This window comes from Talpa occidentalis, unplaced genomic scaffold, assembly GCF_014898055.3.
Source record: "Talpa occidentalis isolate TD23 unplaced genomic scaffold, MPIMG_talOcc4v2.1 talOcc4.1277, whole genome shotgun sequence".
NCBI lineage: Eukaryota > Metazoa > Chordata > Mammalia > Eulipotyphla > Talpidae > Talpa > Talpa occidentalis.
The window spans coordinates 1-18,977 of record NW_023601297.1 but is presented as its reverse complement, the minus strand read 5'-3'; the positions used below and the strand labels follow the sequence as shown (position 1 = coordinate 18,977).

Below are 18,977 nucleotides of genomic sequence, written 5' to 3'. Positions count from 1 at the left end.
GTATCAAACTATGTCCTGGAGGATTCACTTTAAAAAATCCAGGCTCATGCTTCCTTACTAAGGAAGGAAGAAATGAAAGAACAGATACAATGAGTGGTTCTTGGCAAGTAGTAAATCAGGAGTAATTTATATTTTGGGACTTTTAGTTAAGTGTGTACATGACCAAAAGGAAATGCAGTGAGCGGAGTGGACCAGCATCTATAAATGCGTCAGGAAAGTGAGAGAGATTATCTGGGGAACTGAAGTATGTGGTGCATGAAAACCTTTTCATTAAAATGTCAGCGAGAGACAGGCTTCAACTTATGAAATGACCACAGCTGTGTCATATGAGGTACACCTACATCTATATTCCTCATTGGCAGGGGAAAGTAGTAAAGGCTTTATAAATGGGAAACAAGGGCAAAGGTTGCAGAAACAAGTGGTCTAAATTTAGGAAGGCCCAGGGTGGAGATACCAGGTATCCAGACCTTGGGATGTGCTTTCCGTGGAATTAACAGGCTGGGAGAAGTGATCAATAAAAATACCAGGATACTCACGTCTGCATAGATGTTGGTTCCAAACAGAGGAGCCCAGTAGGATGGCTCATCTTTGCAGAGCGCCGGACAATGAACTCTGAAAAACAAACAGCATTTACATGATGGTTACCGATCAGCAGAACTGGAGAGGTGGCTGACCTGCTTTATTTGAACTTCAAGATTTAAGTACTTTGATACAAGGAAATTATCATAGTTTCTCTTGAAGAAATAAAGATACCTTTCCCACCCTCACTGGGGTAAAGACATTTTTCTTCTTAAACAATGCAACAGCACAGGGAAGCCACTTACTGGAAGACAGGCACAAATAATGAGGTGAAAGGGAATAAATATCTACGAGAGGTGAGTGTGGGATTGTAAGAAGCTATACTTGCCTTTCTTGGGTGTTGGCCAGTTCAGACTATGGGTACATTATGGAGATTATAATCAATAGATTTAAAAGCCAATTCCCTGTGTGGGAGAGGAAAGGGTGGAGGGGCCTCACCTCAGTGAGTCAGAATATTCCAGGGAGGGGCACTGATAACCTGAGGCGGAAAGGGTTAGCTCATGACTGTGTCAGTCACCACATCCCTGCCCAGGGCACAGGGGATGAGGAGAGTGTCTCGAATTGGAAAAGGGTGGACCGGAGGTGGTTTGAGGGATCCAAACCAGGAAAAAGTACGAGCTTTACTTAAGAAAGGGTGTTTTGTCTTGATCTGGAACAGTATACCATAGGCTGAAGCCCAGAAACCAAGAAACCAAAATGGCAGCTAGACGCCATCTGGCCCCAAGACAGGCAGGTTTGGGGAGCAAAGAAAGCTAGTGAAATTGGTCCTGTGGAGGTAGATGGCAGGGGTGGATGGAGAGAGAGAGAGAGAGAGAGAGAGAGAGAGAGAGAGAGAGAGAGTGTATGTGGGTGCACATGCACTTGCACACATTACTTAAAAAAGAAAAAGGAATTTGGGAATGAAGTCTCCTACTTTTAGAAGAATGAGTCCAAAACTCACATTTTGGATACTTGTATACTGTCAACTTTTTCTGGAATTATTTCCTCCTGCTTCTCTTTATTACTTGGAAAAATCTATTGAAGCTAGTTATCACCACCTGAATATTCACAGTGGGGCCCAGTCTGGTGGTGAGGTAGCCCAAGGGGCAGGGGGGTAGTGAAGGGGAGAGGCCAGGGACCCATCCAGCCCCCCCATCATTCACAGCACCTTCCTGGGGCTCTGCCTGCTCACATCTCAGGGGTCTCCACCTACTGCTTTTAAGAGTAGTATTTACCTTCCAGAACCAAGGCCTAGTACAAGGCATCTCAGGATGGTAACTTATACTAAGTATCTTAGAGACAAATCTTACAGGACACCCCTAAAGTTATCCAATTACCTTTTGGATGGATGCCTGTAAGACCTACTCAGATGACGCACTGAGATACAGCTACATTATGGCACCATGGAATAAGAAGCCATGGACCCGCTCAGCAAGGCGGGAAAGTCTCAACAGCATCACACAGAGTGAAAGAAGACAGATAATAGTCTACCTGCTGTGGCTCCATTTCTAAGAAATTCTGGAAAAGGCAACATTATAGAGATAGGAAGGAGATCAGTGGTTGGTAGGGATATGGGGGGAGGTTACAGGAAAGAAATTGACCTCATGGAAATTTCTGGTTGTTGAAAATTTCTTCCCTCTGGATGGGTGGCATGACTATCTGCTTTGTAGAAACATTTGGAATTACCAACTCAGTAAGTGGCTTTTGTGTGCAAACTGCATCTCAATAAAGCCGGGTTTTCATGTGCTACTTCTTAAGTGGTTTGGAGAATATACCAGATCAAGTACAAGAATCAGTGAACTGATTTTAAGGGGACAGGAACCACCGGGATCCCACAGTTATCGACTGACCGAAGAGAACAAGATGGCACAGCTCGAGGCTTGATTGGCCACGAGGTACAGGAAGTCAGATGCACCAGTGTCGCTTCTCTGTCCAGGGAATCAAGGCAACACCAAGTGTGTCAGTCACTTTCTCTGAGCTCCCTCAGCAGAGGGGAAACAGGGCTCAGAGACTTGCTGCACACAGGGTACACCCAGAATCTTCTACTGATACCATGCCCAGCTGGCCACTGTGGGGATTCAGATCTCAGTGGGCTGGGCAGGGGCCCTGGGACTCTGCTTTTTAATGCCACAAAGGGATTCCAATGTGCTGTTGGGGTTGAGGCCCTGTTGGGGAGGTATAATGGGTCCTGGACATAGTGGGTGGGCACATACTAGAGGCCCTTCTAGAACAAGAGGCCCCCTCCCCACAGGGCACAGCACCTTCTTCTCTCAGCCCCAGTGTTTGCAAGACCAGATGCCAGGGAGCCTTACCTCGGGCAGTGGGTCCCCGACTTCTCAAACGGGCAGAGCTGAGCGACCGTGGTGTAGCAGTCCAGGTCCTGCTCTGTGGACAGGACACATGAGAAAAGGGTCAGGACACTGGCCTGTGACATGGGCTGCTGGACAACCAGGTCCTGGTGGCTCCCCGGACCCTCAAACAGAGCTGGTAAGTACCCAGTAGGGCCAATGAACCTCACCTGGGGTCGCTTGAAGGACAAGACAGAAGCAGTGACTGATGTTTGTACAGGTCAGAGGTGAATTTCCTCCATGTTTCTCTGGGGTCCCCTAATGTTCATCTGCATAGTACTTTTTGATTCAGAAGCCCTTTACCTCATTTAGGGCATAATTATCCTAATTTTATGGATGAGAAAACAGGTCCAGAAAAGCTAAGACCCCCCTGAGACAGGGGGTTGGGTGAGGGCCCTGCTCTCCCACGTACAGTCTAGAGAACCAAATCTATCCCTGCCCAGGGGCAGGCAACTCTCCTTCAAGGTCATGTGCTGTGTTTAAACCAAAGATTTAAGAAAACAGTTCCAACGCTGACCACCTGTGGTTTCTGACATCTAATCCAGGACTTGGCAAGCTTTTTCTTAAAGGGACAGAGGGACTTTTTTTTTTTTTTTTTTTTACAGTTTTGTGGGCCTGGTGGTCTATATTACTCAGCCCTGCAGTTGTAGCAGGCAGCAGCCACAGACAGTAAGTGAATGGGCATGGCTGTTTGCCAATAAAACTTTATTTACAAAAAACAGAAGGCAGGCAGGATTTGGCCCAAGGGAAGTAGTTTTCAATCCCCTTGGTCCAGCCCATCATTGCAAGGGCCCTGGATTCTACAGTTTTCCAACAAAGGGGATGGGTTTAGTACTCCAAAGGGCTGCTATACATTGGGGGACAGGGAGACTATTAAAATTAGGTTTAAAGCCCATTTTAAGGCACACAAGTGGATTCTTGCTATCTTATTATCTGGGGAAAAATTAGGTTATCTAATCTATGTAATAGCATTTCCATTTTTGAAAGTATATCAAGGCACCTATCTCTAATATATTACCAACATTCCTAACATATAAGGAAAATGTGCTGTAAAGGAATCCACCAAAATGTTCTCTGAGTCATGAAATTTAATTTTTTTTTTAATGCCTTGCTATATTTTTAAATATTCTGGAATAAACAGACATTATTTTTGTAATATGGAAAAAAAATCTGTGACACATTTTCCTACAGATATCTAACAGATATTCTTGCATCTGGGACAAATGACAAGAGTCACTTTCTCAAAAGAAAGGAGGCAAAGTTTCAGGGGAGGCTTCTGGGCAGGAAACCCCTCATCACTGCCTAGGACTATTTAGCCTAGTGCCCTAACCTCCACCGCTGGCCACAGCCTGCTATGCCACGGAAGCCTCCCACACTGTCAATGAACAGGTGTAAGCAACATCAAACCTGGATGGAGATGGCAATTGTATATCAGGTACTCCCACCCCCACCCTGTCTGGTCCAAGACAGACATGACTAGTCTATCAAGCCCTGGATTCTGCTGAACCCAGATCCAGCCAAGAAGGCACCCTCCTCAACACAATGCTCGGGTAGCCACATCCATTGATGGAAAGTGAATGAACATGCAAACATTCAGCCACTTGAGGCCCGCAATTAGTATCTCTGAGACATTCAGCCGTGACCCCCAGTCCTGTGTTTCTTGTTCCACAATATCTAGGGCCAATGCTAAGTTCCATTGTGCTTAGAAACTAGTCAAAGAAGAACTAGTTCCTTGGGAAGTCTTTAGAGTGCCAGGAATGGCGATGTTAGCCATCACGATAACCATTAAATCAGTAACAATGGGGAGCAACATTTCCAGGGAAATTCAAGATAGCCTGGGCATTATTATGGCCACATTAAAAAACAAAAAAGAGGGTGGCCAGCTTACCTTTTACTTTGGACACCATGAATGAGCTGGAAGCCTTGTATTTGCTGTGAAAGAAAATCTTAGGTCAATGCAAAGAGAATTGATTTTAAAATTGCTTCTGCATTTCAGCTCCAGTTGATTGTTTTCTCTTTCTATGTGTCAGGTGCTGTGCTAAGTAGCTAAGATATGCAGTATCTCATTTAAAAGTCACAGTAACCTGAGGAGGTAAGTATTTTTTGAGGAAAGTAAGGTATAGGTAATTTAAGTCATCTAACCACCCAATTACTAAGTAGGGTTCAAATAAAAGTGGGGTCTAAACAAAGGTAACTTGTGGCCCTTGTACTATGCTAGTAGCAACTTTACATTACTTGCAATAAAGGCATCTCTCCGAGGAAGGGACTTTAGAAGTCATAAAAAAAAAAAATTGCTTCTGCATTTATTTTATTTACAGTCTCAAGTTTACATCTGTCTGCTCCCTTCCCACCAGCCGGAAGTTCCTTAGAATATTCTAGAGCAAGTCTCATTAACTTCCTTTGTGCCCAGGACCACTCTGGTAGCTTGATGAAACCTATGGACCCCTTCTCAGTATAATGATTCTTTAAAAAGCACCAGATAAATGGAAAAGATTCAAAGGAAATTGGCTATTATCAATATTATCATTAAAGTATTAGATTATCATTGGAAGAAAAGCTGTGCTACTCTCTCAATGCATTAAAAAGCAGAATCCAGCAGGGAGTCTTCTAACTACTCCCCTCTCAGTGTGATGACGAGGGTGCCTTGCTCTGTGTGCAGGATTTCCACTGGAGACAAGTCGCCGGTACGTGCCAGCATCCCCAGTGGAGAGAAATACCACATTTGGTTTAGTGAGAGCAAAGCTTTAATTTGCTTTGCTTTGCTGTTGGCAGACTCTCTGGGATCTGGAGTTCTCTTCCGGAATGCGAAGAACCCAGCTCTAGGGGCAAAACTGGCCCTCGGGAGGGACGAGAGCACCACCAGGAAGAGCGGCCCAGGACCCAAAAAAGTCCTGCCCAACCCAAGTCTGCGGGTGCCTGAGTGGCTCTGTCACTCAGGCGTGGAGGTAAGACTTCCTCCATGTTCACATATCCCCTTCCACACCCAGTCCCTAGCTGAGACAGAAGAGGGGATATTGCAACACCCCCTGAAGACCGAGGTCTTTCCGAGAGTGACGCATGTCCTTTATGAAATGTCCCCAGTGGCCGCAGGCTCCGGCAGGGCACACGACCCTGTCATAATAGCAGGATGTGCTCCAGGCTTTCCCAGCAGGGAAGCCCCTGACCTCCCCTGTAGGTGGATATCCTGAGGGGATGCTCCAATGCTTGCAGCTCTGGATGGGCTGAGGCCCAGGGCCACTGTGGGCTGGGGCCAGGTCCCCAATGCCCCTGTGGTGCCAGGCATAGGTCCTCATGTGGAGGGAGGGGTTCTAGCCTCAGGGAGGGATAACTCAGGAGCTGGGGGCACAGTACTTTCCCAATAGCTGGGGAGGGTTTCCCTTTTCTTAGCAGTGGGTTCCCTGTCCCCGTGATGAACTAGCTGGGTGTCAGCCTTAGGTCCTCCCTGGTACTCATTTGCAAGTGAGGGCGCTGCCACCCAAAGGGGTGAAAGTCACAGAGGGAGAGGCAGCACCAGCTGTGTCACCCCGAAGCCCCCATGGAGGTCCACACTCCGGATCAGCTGATGCCTCCAATTCCAAGGACAGATTAAGATAAGACCTTTCCCATTGCTCCCCGCAAGTGAGAAACACAAGGGTGGTCCACCACATCATCTATCCACACACACACACCCTTACAGGGAAAACATCACCTTTCCCCAAAAGTAGGTATATTTTTTAAATGAAGAGCCTCATTTCTAGGAAGAAAACGAGCTGATCAAGAATCAGCCAACAAACTCAGACACCATCACCCATTATGGCGATGATTCTAAAGAGGTCTTGGTGGCGAGGGAGGCACAAAAGGCAGGATTCAAAACTCAACCAAATTACTGGGGGATCACCTGGAATGAAACATGCTGAACTGCTAAGGGGTGAATTCAGTGTTATGGGATTAAAGCCATCTTTTGTTCTTCCTGCGTCTTTATTTTGCTCAATACTTTTCTAAGTTTTGATTAGACTTTCCTAACCTGGAAAAAAAATGGTTTTAAGGAGCCCTGATCATGGACTAGTTACCTCAAAGAATGCACGCCATTTCTCTCCGACTTAACAAAAAAGGGGACCTTCCCGTTGCGGGTGATGTCCACCAGGCCCCCTTTGTCATCCAGGATCCCATAGTGAATGGCAGCGCGGCAGATGCTGGACGCCTGGGGGGAGGGAGGGGGAGGCCATAAGTCGATCTGAATTCATCTTTGTCCACAATCTTGCCCAGAAATACCCAAGATGTTTGTCCTCAACCCAGAAAATGCCAAAAAGCCGGGCCAAAGCTCACCCCGCTTCTGACTCTTACTTCTTCTATAACACGCCTTTGTTCCTGGGGCTGCTTATCAGAAAAAGCTCCCCCAAGTTGCTTTACGACTAAGAACTATGACAAACAGCCCTTTCTCCCCATCCAGTGGAGCATGCTAATAGCAACATTTGTTCTGCAACAGAGTTGATCTTCATCTGGGCTTGTCCTGGTTCCCAAAAGTGGCTTCGCAAGTTTTCGAGCCCACAAATACACATGGACCAGTTCCACACACACAGGGGTGAGTAAAGGGTGGGAAGGAAATCTTTTCAGGTGAAAACCCCCAGCCTTCTCTAAAACCACACACAGAATCCCACACATGCCCTTTCCAGATACACTTACACTTTCATAGAAGAGTGTTCCAAAAATCTTCGCCTTGCTCTTCAGGCAGCCTGCTGGACACTGGTACCTGGTGGGCGAGAACCAAAGATGATTTTCAGTGGTCAATGTGCTGATTAAGTCTCACGAGGAACTGGTGGCTGCTGCTTCTCCCAGAGCCCTGTTATTACATTTAGAAACGTTCCAGGGAGGCCAAGACCACCGTTCCCGAGCAAGCCACAGAGGACAGGCCGAAATTTCTAGTGGCGTGGACACGGTTCCAGGCTTCACCTCACCTTCTTCAAAACCGTTCTCATGAGTTTAAGATTCGTGTTGAAGGCAGAGATGAGAGTAGATGGACAGTTCACTTTCAAAGGCACCCTAAAGCCTCTCAAACATTCAAGACGTCTCATCCGAGAAGTGCAAATTCCCCAGAGTCGAATCACACTGCTTTTCCCAACTCAGGTGAGCTGGTCCACGACAAAGCATGGCTCATTCCATCTTTCCAAGAAAGCCTAAAAAACCCATGTCCATGGATGCATGAATCAAGTAGACACGTGCCCTAGGCCGACACCGGAAGGCAGACCTCCGTGTGATGCTGAGCAGCTGCCCCTGAGCCAGCAGGTGTCGGTGGGACGGCCAGGCATGCACATGGGGGGGTGCTAGAGTGCCATGCAGCCAGCAGACATGACGCTTTTGAGGAATATATATTGACTTTTGGAAATCTCGTGAAAGCAGTAACATCCAGGAGCCCATCATCAGCAGTGGCCTGATGCAGTTCACGGAAGGTGGCAAGGATCCCCATCAGGGGCTACTGTGACTGTTGAGATTCTGGGACCCATCTTTTCCTTAGGCTTATGTTGTTGATGATGTTTTCCTGAATTACTTACTACAATGAACAAAACATTTTCCAAAGTTGGGGGGAAAGCCCAGTAAATACCATTTTTGTAAAAGCACCATATACAGAAAGCACATGTGCCCGACAATGGTCGACTCCTAGGAGCAGGCTGGCAGGAGGCCCTGACGGTCTTCATGTGGGTGGCCCAGCCTCTTTCTGGCTCACCAGGGTCCCATCAGCCTCCACTCTGAGGCTCTTGCCATGCTGTCTGACCAGAATGTTCTCTGAATGCTGTGATTTTTTTCCCACTGAGCAATAAGGCATGGGCTTGAGTCCCCTCTCCTGTGGGTTTACACTACCAAAGAGCAGACTTGGTTGCCAAGGTACAGCCATGGAGCTCTCCGAAAATTCCAGACGCACAACAGTGGAGAGAGGTCACCCCTTCCCAATGCTGTCTGCTTCTGCCCCGAACCTCCCACCATAAGGATGTGCCAGGGCCCCCAGCAAGGCTGTGGGAACAGAGAAGATCTGCCCCCACCCACTGAGACCACAGGCACTCTGCCCACTGACAAGTTGATGGTTTTGCTCCTGCGGCACTTGCTGGCTGATCGCCATCTGCTCGAGGAACCGTGTACCATACAAGAGACCCCAGAACAGCCTCATCCAGGGTTGCTGACCATCCCACCAAAACCCAAGCAAAGCGGTCTCCTGGCAAAGCAATTCCCAGCCCCCCACCCCCCAGCACAAGACAGTCCAGCACAAGACCCGCCACCACCTCTCTTCAGCGTGTGCTTTAGACAACTCCATTCAGCTTTGGGTGAGCGGATGCCAGAACCCCTGACCAGGTGAGAAGAGGTACCCTCCTAAGACAACAGTCTCCCAGCAGCTATTCCCTGCCGGCAGCTGCTGTCAAACCACACTGGTTCTTTTTGGCGGGCCTTCTTTGACACTCAGAGGGACAGTTCTAAGCGACTCTATCAGCAGTGGATTCACTGCTCTCTGGCAGGGTCCACAGGGAAACAGGCTCCAGATTCTGTTCAGAGCTGTGGCGCTGTGAGTTGCCATCCCTAATCCTCCCTGGTGTGAGCTGGGTGCAGAACTCCCAGAACCCCCTTCACACAGAGCGGTGGAATGAAGACCCCAAGTTGGTCGGCTCGTCATATCCACAGCACACCTGGCATTTCTGCAGCCTGGAGATTCCTTTAGAACTGAGGGTAGCCATCAGGACACAGCAGGCTGCAGGTTACAAGGCAGGGAGCCAAACTCAGCCTGCCGGGAGCGTTCATGTCCCTACACTGGCAGACGCTGCAATGATGTTGCTGATGTGGTTTTTGAAAGCTGGCTCCTAAGACACCATGTCAGGGTTGAAAACCATCAGGGTGATACAGTGAGGTTCTGCATCCACCACCCTCAGGCTGCACCTCAGTGGCCTCCTCTCCACGGGGGTGAGATACAGCCCTGGAATAGGACCCCGGCAGGAGGAGACCCAGGCTGGTGTCGGTCTCTAGGTCAGAGGTTCTTGATGGGAGTGATGGTCCCTGAGGGGACACTGGGCAATGTCTGGGGACGTTGTTGTTTGTCACCACACAGGGGGTGCCCCAGCATCTTTGAGTAGGAGGAGGCGGGAGATGCCACTCAACAGCCCATAGTGCCTGGGACGTCCCACCACACAGAACAGCCTGGTGCGACAGGTCAGCAGTGCCAAGGAAAGACGCCTGGTCTCAGCTGACTGCCATGGATCATCTTTGTGTGCCAAGCTCTAAATACACAGTGTCGTCAGAAGGACCCAGGGGTGTCGTGGTCCTTCTAGTTCACAAGGCCAAGCAAACTGAGTTCCCTTTCAGCTCAACCTGGCACAAGTTTTGTGCTGAAAGAAGACAGTAGCACTTTTCTGTGAGTTTCTACCCAGTTGACAAAGCAGGGGGTGGACAGATGGATGCTGACAGGGCCCATCCCCTCCTGGGGTGCACAAAGGGCAGACAGCAGCAGTGGGAGAGGGTGCAGCCCAGCCCCTACCTGTTGCACGTGGAGCCTCTGCACTTGTCCTTCATCTTGGTGTCACACCTGATGGCTTGAGCTAGGAGAGAAATTCAGAAATAGGCATCACAGCAGGAAGTATGAAGAGAGTCTGAGTTAGAAGGCCCCACTCCTGCTCTGAGGAACTTTCTGGAGCTCCAAGGAATATCTGGGGATGAGAATGAGAGCATTGCCCAGTGATTGCAGGCTTCCATTGTGAGGTTGGGACCCCAGATCCACCACCATACAGCATCAGGGTGATCTCAGGCCCTGTGCCTGTCTGGGATGCAGTCTTCCACATGGATAACGGGAACAAGCACAGTGCATACTGCAATGGTTTCTGCAGGCATTGGAGGAGGAAGCAAAGTGGCCTCAGAGGGGAGCCCAGCACAAGCTGGGTTCCCAGGGCCCCCAGGATGATGTAGGGTGGGACTCACATGCCTCTCCTGACCAGACCTTTCCCACCCCAGTCCTTCCCACAGCAAGGCCAATAGTGTCAAGTATGCCTTCTTGGTTCATTTTATGGGGTAAAATCCCATCAGGGTCTTGGGATCATATTATGTGTGACTAAAAGACACATCGTATTATAATTGATATGCTACTTTCATATCTAATGGGTTCTTAAAAAAAAAAAAGACAATAGCACCATTTCAAATTTTTGGACCCACATTAGCTACAAAATGTTTAAATAGGCCTGGAAGTCAGGAGAAGACTCTAAAGGTCCAAGAGGATGGGAAGATGGGTGGGCCCAGGGGGTGGGGTGAAGAGCCAGCAAAAGAACCTGAAAAAGATGGTCAGTGCTGGCCCCTGCAAGGGCTGGTTAGTCAGGGCTGTTTGAGGGCAAACAGGGGCGGGGGCAGGAGGGATCATTAATCACCGCCAACAATCCCACCAACCCTGTACAGGCACCCCTGCCACCTTTGCAGGTGAGCGTTCATGGCTCAGAGCATCTCAATGCTGGGCCTACCAGCAGTTGGTGGAGAAGGAGGAGCCAGCAGAGCCGGCCACACGCTGGGCTCTGTGTTCTCCCTTAGAGAGGCAGAGGCTTCCAAGAGGAACCCAAATCCAAGTCTAGGTCCCTTTGAAAGGACAAGGGAAGGTCTGACCTTAAAATCCCTGCCCCGGGGAAGCGCCACCCAGTGCCACTCCTCTGGTGCTTGCTCTTGACATGAGCAAGCATCTTAAAAATATCACTTTTTAAAACGTCTTAAGTTTGTGCTTTTACAGGCCACGCCCCACCCTGCTCCCCACTGTTTGTCCATTTGGAGACCTCTCAACCCACAGGCTCCCCTCCCCCACCCACCCCGGAGGAGAGTGCCACCTCACTGAGGGGGTGGGCAGGGCAGCCGCGGGCAGGGGACGGAGCCCACTCACTCATGTAGTTCACGGCCGGGGTTTTCTTGGGCTGCGAGGGTCTGCTCACCCTCGGCTGCACCCAGACGAGTTTCTCCTCGGGGCCAGGTGCCACCTCCACCTCGTTCATCTCATCTGCTTCAGGTTTTGGGTCATAAGTCTCTAAATAGTGGAGAGGAAGGGGGAAAGAACACACTGGGATTCAACAAAAATGCACTTTGCAGAGAAAAGAGGCAATTTGGAAATGAAACTTGTTTGAGGTTTTGTTCCACAAAGAACCGTTTCAGCAGCAAAGAGAAAGAATGGGGCCAGCCAGGTGGAATTCTACTGGCCGAGCGGCGAGGGGCAGGCCAGCCATGCGCCCTGGTGGCTTTGGACCCAAGAGCAGCTGGGCTGACCAGAGGTCAGAGGGTCCAGCGCTCACACCTGGATTGTCATAATGATCTCTTGTCCGCCTCCTCCCGCAGACACACCACCATTCGCCCACGGAAGCAGCTCCTAGAAGCTGCCTCATCTTCTGGCCTGAAACTGCAGCAGTCCCCTGAGGCCCACCCCGAGGCCCACCCCGAGGCCCACCCTAGACTTTTACTGGGGCAGGGTCTCTCTCATTTACCTGCCCACCCTGGTGCCTGAAGACCCGTGTAGAAGCTCCTGGGCCCCTGCACCTCAGCATCAGCACTTTTGCTCCCTCCTGCACCATATCCCTCACCAGTCCCTTTCTCCTCACTTCTCTGGGGTTTCGCTGCCCCATCGTGTGGAACCAGCACCAAGACCCAAGTTCTACTTTTAAAATATAATTCATCCTCCCCCATCCAAATGTGACTGTCTAACCCTGACTGTGAGCCCCACATCTGAAAACATTTTCATTAACTGAACAAATTGTATTTCTTAAGCATCAGCTTATTTATCTTCCAGTTTCATCGTGAGAGAACTATTAACCACTCATCAGAATCAGTCAGCAGGGGGCCTCCCCTGGTGGCACAGTGGTTGAACACTGGGCTGCGAAGCTGCCTGCAGCCTCTGCAGCACCGGTTCCATCCCTGGCTGCCGGGAAGGGTCCCACATGGCGCGACAGACACTCCTGCCGCGCCCGCTGCTCCCCTCAGCAGTGTACTTCGGTCCCTCTGCCTGCTCTGCTCCCCGCTCTGGCTCTGGTGAATTCTCTCACCCTCCCGCACTTCTGACTGTACCCAGTGCTTGCATAAATAAATAAATAAATCTTAAAAAAAAAAAAATCAGTCAGCAGGACACCAGGGTACCAGACTTAGATTCCAGCCAAAGCAAAGCAAAGCGTTGCTACTTTTATTTGCTTGAGTGACCTTATCAAAGGTGGATAGGTGGGCATCTTGGCTGGGGTTGGGGGGTGTCCCTGCCACCTTGTGGATGTGTGCACTGGTGCCAAGAATCCCTGCTTTCTGGGGTTCTCCAGAGAGAAAAATCATAGCTGTGTTTGGGAAGGATTTCAAGGAGGAGGGATGAAGCCCCTCCCTAGCCTCTGTGTCACTGGATTATAATTCCAGCCCCATCAAGTTCCATCAGTCCCCTACCCTACTGCCACATGTCCTGGAGGGAAGTAACCTCTCCTCTCTAAAGGGCAGACCAGGTGCTTGGTGTCTACACCAAACTAACACCCAAAGGCAGACAAAGGAGGGATTCTCTGGTGGCTCCGAGTCCAGGATTCAAGGCTGCTATTTCCCGGGCTGACTCGCTAGAACCCCTCAGCTACCAGGGAAGCCTGTCCCAAGAGGACCAGGATGGACTTGGCCTGGGAGGCAAATGGTGGCCTGCATCCATTCTCATCAGAGCTGTGGTCATGTTGTACAGCAGCTGGCAGCTGTCATTCCACTGCCACCTGCTTCTGCCACCAGCTGTCCATGCCCTGGGGGCAGAAGCCAGCCTGCCCATGCCCCACAGGGCAGCCTGCTCCTCCAGCACAACAAAACGTGCTGAATGAAGGACAGGCAAAGCCCCTCCCCTTCCAGTCTATCCTTGAATTCTCCAGAAATAAAAAAAAAGCTGCCCAGGGAAGTTTAAGAACATTCAAGAGGGAACTGCTGAAAGCACCACTTGTAAGGACAGAGCTAGAAGGGAAATCTTGAGGAAGTCGCCGGTTTGCGAGGCTGCGGGCAGTGCCGGCCAGCCTCAGTCGGCCCCTCCTCAATGCCGCCTTTCAGGGTCATCCTTCGCTGAAAGCCGAGCCGTCTCTGGAATAAGCAGGGTTTCTTCCACTGGCCTTTAGGGTTTTTATGCCTCATAATCGTGGCTTTATTTTGCTGAACATAGTCTGGTGAGACAGTCTGAAGCACTGGAAGGCTCACTATTTAAGAAAATGGGCAGCAGGCCTCTCCCTCAGACACACACACCAAAGCGATGCTTGCTCTGGGTCAGCCAGATTGGGGCACATCCTAATGAAAACCTTGAGTTGGCAGGCATGCCTGGGGAAATTCCATTTCTGAGGTCACTGCCAGGGGGCTCTGCATGCTGTCCAGCCCTGGACTAGGGGTCTCAGCAGCCCGGCTCCATCATCCTGCAGATTCCCACTTGGCTCTGCAAGTGTGCACTGAGCTCACAGCTAATGTTTGCCGACTGAGGACCAAATGATGACCACGGCTGGGCCTGCTCGCACACTATCCTCTCGTTGGCCCAAGAGGTGCGGCGGTCCAATTCACAGGCCAGGAAGCTGAGGCTCAGAGAGTCTAAGCCACCTGTCTAAGCTGACACAGCCAAGAGTCAAACCGCCATTCCCCGAAGCCCACGCCCTTTATGGCCACACATGGCAAGGCTGCAGGGACGGAGACTTCTTCAATCCAGCCTTTTCCATGTTCCATAGCTATTATAGGTCAAGGCCTTGCCAGGCACCCTCAATCAATGCTTATTAAGTAGCTTATGCAGATAAGCTGCTTTGCAGGAGACTTTCTGCATGGTTAGCTAAGAAAATCGGGATGCCTGCCAGGTGAAATTGGGTATTTTCCACCAAAAATAAAGACACAAGTAAAGGACGTCTTGCTGGGTGGGGGCACTAACATCTAAGGTGTCTGAAAGTGCTGATTTATTTGGAAATGACCCTCTGTGGATTCTAGGGTTTGCTGATTCAGATGATACACAGAACACACCAGCCATGTGTCCCCAGAGGCTCACAGTGAATAGACAGGTGTGAAAACAGATGATCAGGACACAGGGGAGGCTGCATGCAGTGAGGCCATGAAGGCAAGTACACTGCCTGTCTGTGAAATCAGGGAAGGCTTCCTGGAGATGGTGAGCCTCCACAGCTATTTATCCAAGGAGAAGGCATCTGCTAGGTTCCTGATTCCAATGAGGTCCTCAGATTGGCAGAGGGCTAACAGTCCCCACTAGGTAAGGAAGGACCCCCCATCCAAGATGATGAGGACAGCATTCCTTCCTGCTGCCCCCATTTCTCCAAGGAGCTAAGGAGCTATATTTAAAAAAAAAAAAACCTGCCAGTTACTACGTTAGCAACACACCCTTCTTATTGCAGGTGACTAGCAAATCTTCTATGGAGGGACTATGCCTATCACCATCACAGATGGGGAAACTGAGGCACGCGTGGCAGTAATGGCAAAGATGGCACATGGCCTGTTCTTAACCAGGAAAGCTCTGGCCCCTACAGGAAAGGTCCTCCGTCCTACCCCAGATGCCAATGCACTTTGAAAGCAGCATCAGGTGGGGTAGGTTTGCACCCGGGAAGAGGCAAGGGGCCCTAAGGAGCATCTGCCCTTTAGTCCCCATACCAACACTCAGGATCTGATGGGGACCCACAGCAGCCACAGGAACTTCCTGGACAGGTGCTCAGGGAAGGGCCCTGACACACTGGAGCGTAACCTCAACCTGCATTCCCTTCTGTCCTCCTGCCACCCCGGGGGACACAGAGGTCCCATTTCAGATGGAAAACTGAGGCTCTGAGAGACGATGGAACATGCCCAGGGTCCCGCTGCTGGGATGTGGCCAGGATGATGTCTTATAGCAGGTGTGCCAGGTGCTAGCACACATGTTTGTCCCATGAATCCAGCAGCCAGAGCCAGGTAACCTGGAGATTTCACTACAGACTGGTGTGTGGAGCCCAGGCTCGAAGACAATGAAGAGGAGTTGCCTGAGAGTAAGAGCTGAGCAGGAGGATCCCATGTCACACAGGCTTAGGCATCCCTGCTGTGTGGCAGACAGCCAGCATCTGCACACCTGACGGGTTTCTGTCTCCCACCCTTAGAACCTGGCTGCCACATGCCACCTGGCCTTTGCACATGTTGTTCCACCTGCCAGAGACATCTTTCCCTTCACTGGATTCCATGTTCTCCTCCAGGGCCACCTGCTGGGGAGGCTTTCCTTGACCAGCCAGATGACAGTGCATACTCCTGTTGTACACCCTGTGGTGTCAGCTACTTCCCCAAGGAAGATGTGTCACTCCATGTGGCAATGACACTGCTGGACCTCAGGTTGATGAGAGCAGGCCCTTGACTGACTATGGTCCCAATAATGTCACTGTTGGTCTGGCACACGATACATTCACACCAAATGCAAGCCTGCTCTCCTTTGGGCCTGAGCTGCATTGTGAAAGATGTGCTATCATACCCATTTCACTGATGGGTAGCATGTTCAAGGACAAGCAGCCTGAAGTCACGCAGAGGCAAGACTGGAAGCTCAGTCACCCACATGTGAATCACAGCCCAAGGCCCAGCACAAAGCAGTTTGCCAGATGTCAGTTCCCAGATTCTCCTGTATCCTCTTTTCCCCAAAAGGGCAGAAGCCCTGGTGAATAACAGGCCAGAGCAACAGACCCCTCTAGACCACCTGCTTCTTCCCCTGACAGAGCTGTTGGGCTGAACCCATATCCCCTCTGGCTGGGGAGGTTAGGCACCAGGGGCTGCTCTCTCCTGTGTCCCAAGCCCCATGAAAGGCCCCTCGGGGCTGTCACAAGGGCCAGGGTGGAGTCATGTGAAAAACACATCTTAGCTACAAAAGCAGAGCTAGCCCCATTGGCCCAGCTCTGCCCCTGCTGGGGTGGAGTGTCAGGCATGAAGAACACACACTATTTACAGTATCATGAGAGGGGAAACATGCTGAATGGGGCAACAGAAGGTGGAGCGAGCAGGAACAGATGCCTTTAGAAGTTGTGAGAGGAAGGGAAACGTGAGTGTCTCCGAGATTTCTGAGCATTTATGACAAATAGGCAGAGGATGAGCAAGATCCAAACATCTGTGGTCAATTTCTTGTGCGCTATCTTACACCAAACCGCAGGCACAACCAGGTACGTCTGCATCCAGCATCCAGCTCGGAGTCTGGCCATGGGGGTATCCACAGCAACAGCCTGGGCTGGTGTGTCCCCACGGAGTGGGCTCCCCCCACTTCCCAGTGCAAGGCAGAGGGAAGGAGAGAATGGGAGGTTGTGGGGGAAGAGGGGAGGGCACTTTGGACAGGACTGCTCAACTTTCCCACTTTACAGAAGGCTGTTTAGGACCCTTAGACTGGAGGAAACCCCATTCCACATGGTCCTGAAGCCTCTTCCTACCTCGGTAGCACAAGTTGTTCTTGCAGCTGCCTCCATAGCTGGGCGGGCACTCAGAGCAGGGCGGCCGGTTTTGTAGGGGGCTTCTCCAATCCAGTTCCCCCTGAAAACAGACCAGAAACACTGTCAAGGGGGGCCAACACCTGGGCCCAGGGATTGCTCCTCGGTCCCCTTCAGGGTCCACTCAAGTCCCCAAACACAATGAGGGAAGAAGGAAGGTGTGCTGTGAATAGGGGGACAGGAGCTGTCCTGGGCCTGTGCACAGCCTGAGAATTCCAGAAGAACCCCAGTTGGGAGCTATGCTGTGTCCTTCTCCTTTTTTATGCTGGTCATCATCTCCAGGATGACCCTCACAGTGGAACATGGTCAGGGAGCCCAGAGAACTGGGAGGCGTGTCCTGTCACCAGATGGGGTTCAATGGATTTCTTCAGACTATTCTGGTTGCCAGATGAATCTGCCCCTCTCTCCCCTACCTGCCAAAGCACCATCACATCTAGGGTTCCATGTTTTCTCCAAGACAAGGCGCACTGCTGATGCTCTGATAGCAACATGGCACTGCCCCACTCAGGTGAGCCCTCACGGGTGCCAGCTGGGTGCCAGGCCTCTGCACCAACATCCTGTGGACAGACAGTCTCCTCACTCAGCCAACACAGGCCATCAAGGTACCAGACCTCACCTCACCCCACCCAAGGGCTGAGCCCAGACAGCCAGAGCCACCCTCTCAGCTACTGCCTGCATGTCCCTGCTCAGGACAGCACCCTGCACTGCAGGGCTCAAACTCTTGAAGAAAGAGGCTGTGGACCACATGGGATGCCAGGGAGCAAGGGTGCCAGGCACAGACACACCTCTCAGTACAGCGAGGTGCCTGCTGGACACAAGAGCGCACGTCTGTCTGGTATGTTCATGTGACGGTGAAGCCAGACAGACTGACCAGTTGGTAGAGGGGGGTAGGGAAACCTACCTGGCACTGGGAATATTCCCCATTTTGACCCCGGTGAGCAAATTTGCTTTGTAATGACTCAAGGGTGTGCCCCCACCCCCATTCATATGTGTGACGTTATTTGGGGGTGGGGTCTCTAGAGCCTGGTTAAGGTTAAGATCACAGGGGTGGGACCCTCATGTGATGAGATCTGTCCTTCTGGAAAGAGACAACAGAGACCTTAAACCATCTTTGAGTGCCCACACCAAGGAAACGCCATGCGAGTTATGTGAGAAGGCAGCCATCCACAAGCGGGCGGGAGAGCCCTCAGCAGAAACCCGCCTGTGGGGCCTTGACTGGGGCTTCTTGCCTCCAGGACTGTGAAGAAATGCATTTCTGTTGTTCGAGGCGCCCTAGCTGAGGTCTCCTGTGGTGCAGCCTGAGCTGACTAATGCATGCTCGTGTGTCTGAACATCTGTCAAACTATGTGTCAAACTACTGTACACAGTTTATTCCTTTTTCGAGAAAAAGAGAGGAGGCTAAAGAAGGGAAGAATTGTATTTCAAATAGGACCTTTTAGTGTATTTTTTAAAGAGCCAAGTCAATGATTCCCCACTCCCACCCGCCACTCCGCCAGGAACTCCACCACCTAGACCTGTGTTCTGCTAGTCCGTGGAGCTTGTGTCCCTCCCAAGTGATGACATAACACCCCTGCCCTTCTCCCTCAGGGCTGCTGAACCCAGGCCCACCACAGGCGACCTGGCGGCTAGCAATGAGCTATTTTCCTCC

General features: G+C 50.8%; 1 protein-coding gene across 1 annotated transcript; it reads right to left on the bottom strand.

Annotated features, from left to right (window-relative positions):
- Nucleotides 1-307: 307 nt before the first annotated feature.
- Nucleotides 308-17,395, bottom strand: LOC119242633 (cysteine-rich secretory protein LCCL domain-containing 2-like; the record flags this gene model as incomplete). The annotated part of the gene is given in 9 exon segments (XM_037508158.2): nt 308-612; nt 2,871-2,943; nt 4,795-4,838; nt 6,956-7,086; nt 7,569-7,635; nt 10,399-10,459; nt 11,773-11,913; nt 17,273-17,335; nt 17,338-17,395. Coding segments are annotated over 9 exon segments (870 nt in total), but the record flags the coding sequence as incomplete, so codon positions are not given.
- Nucleotides 17,396-18,977: the final 1,582 nt, after the last annotated feature.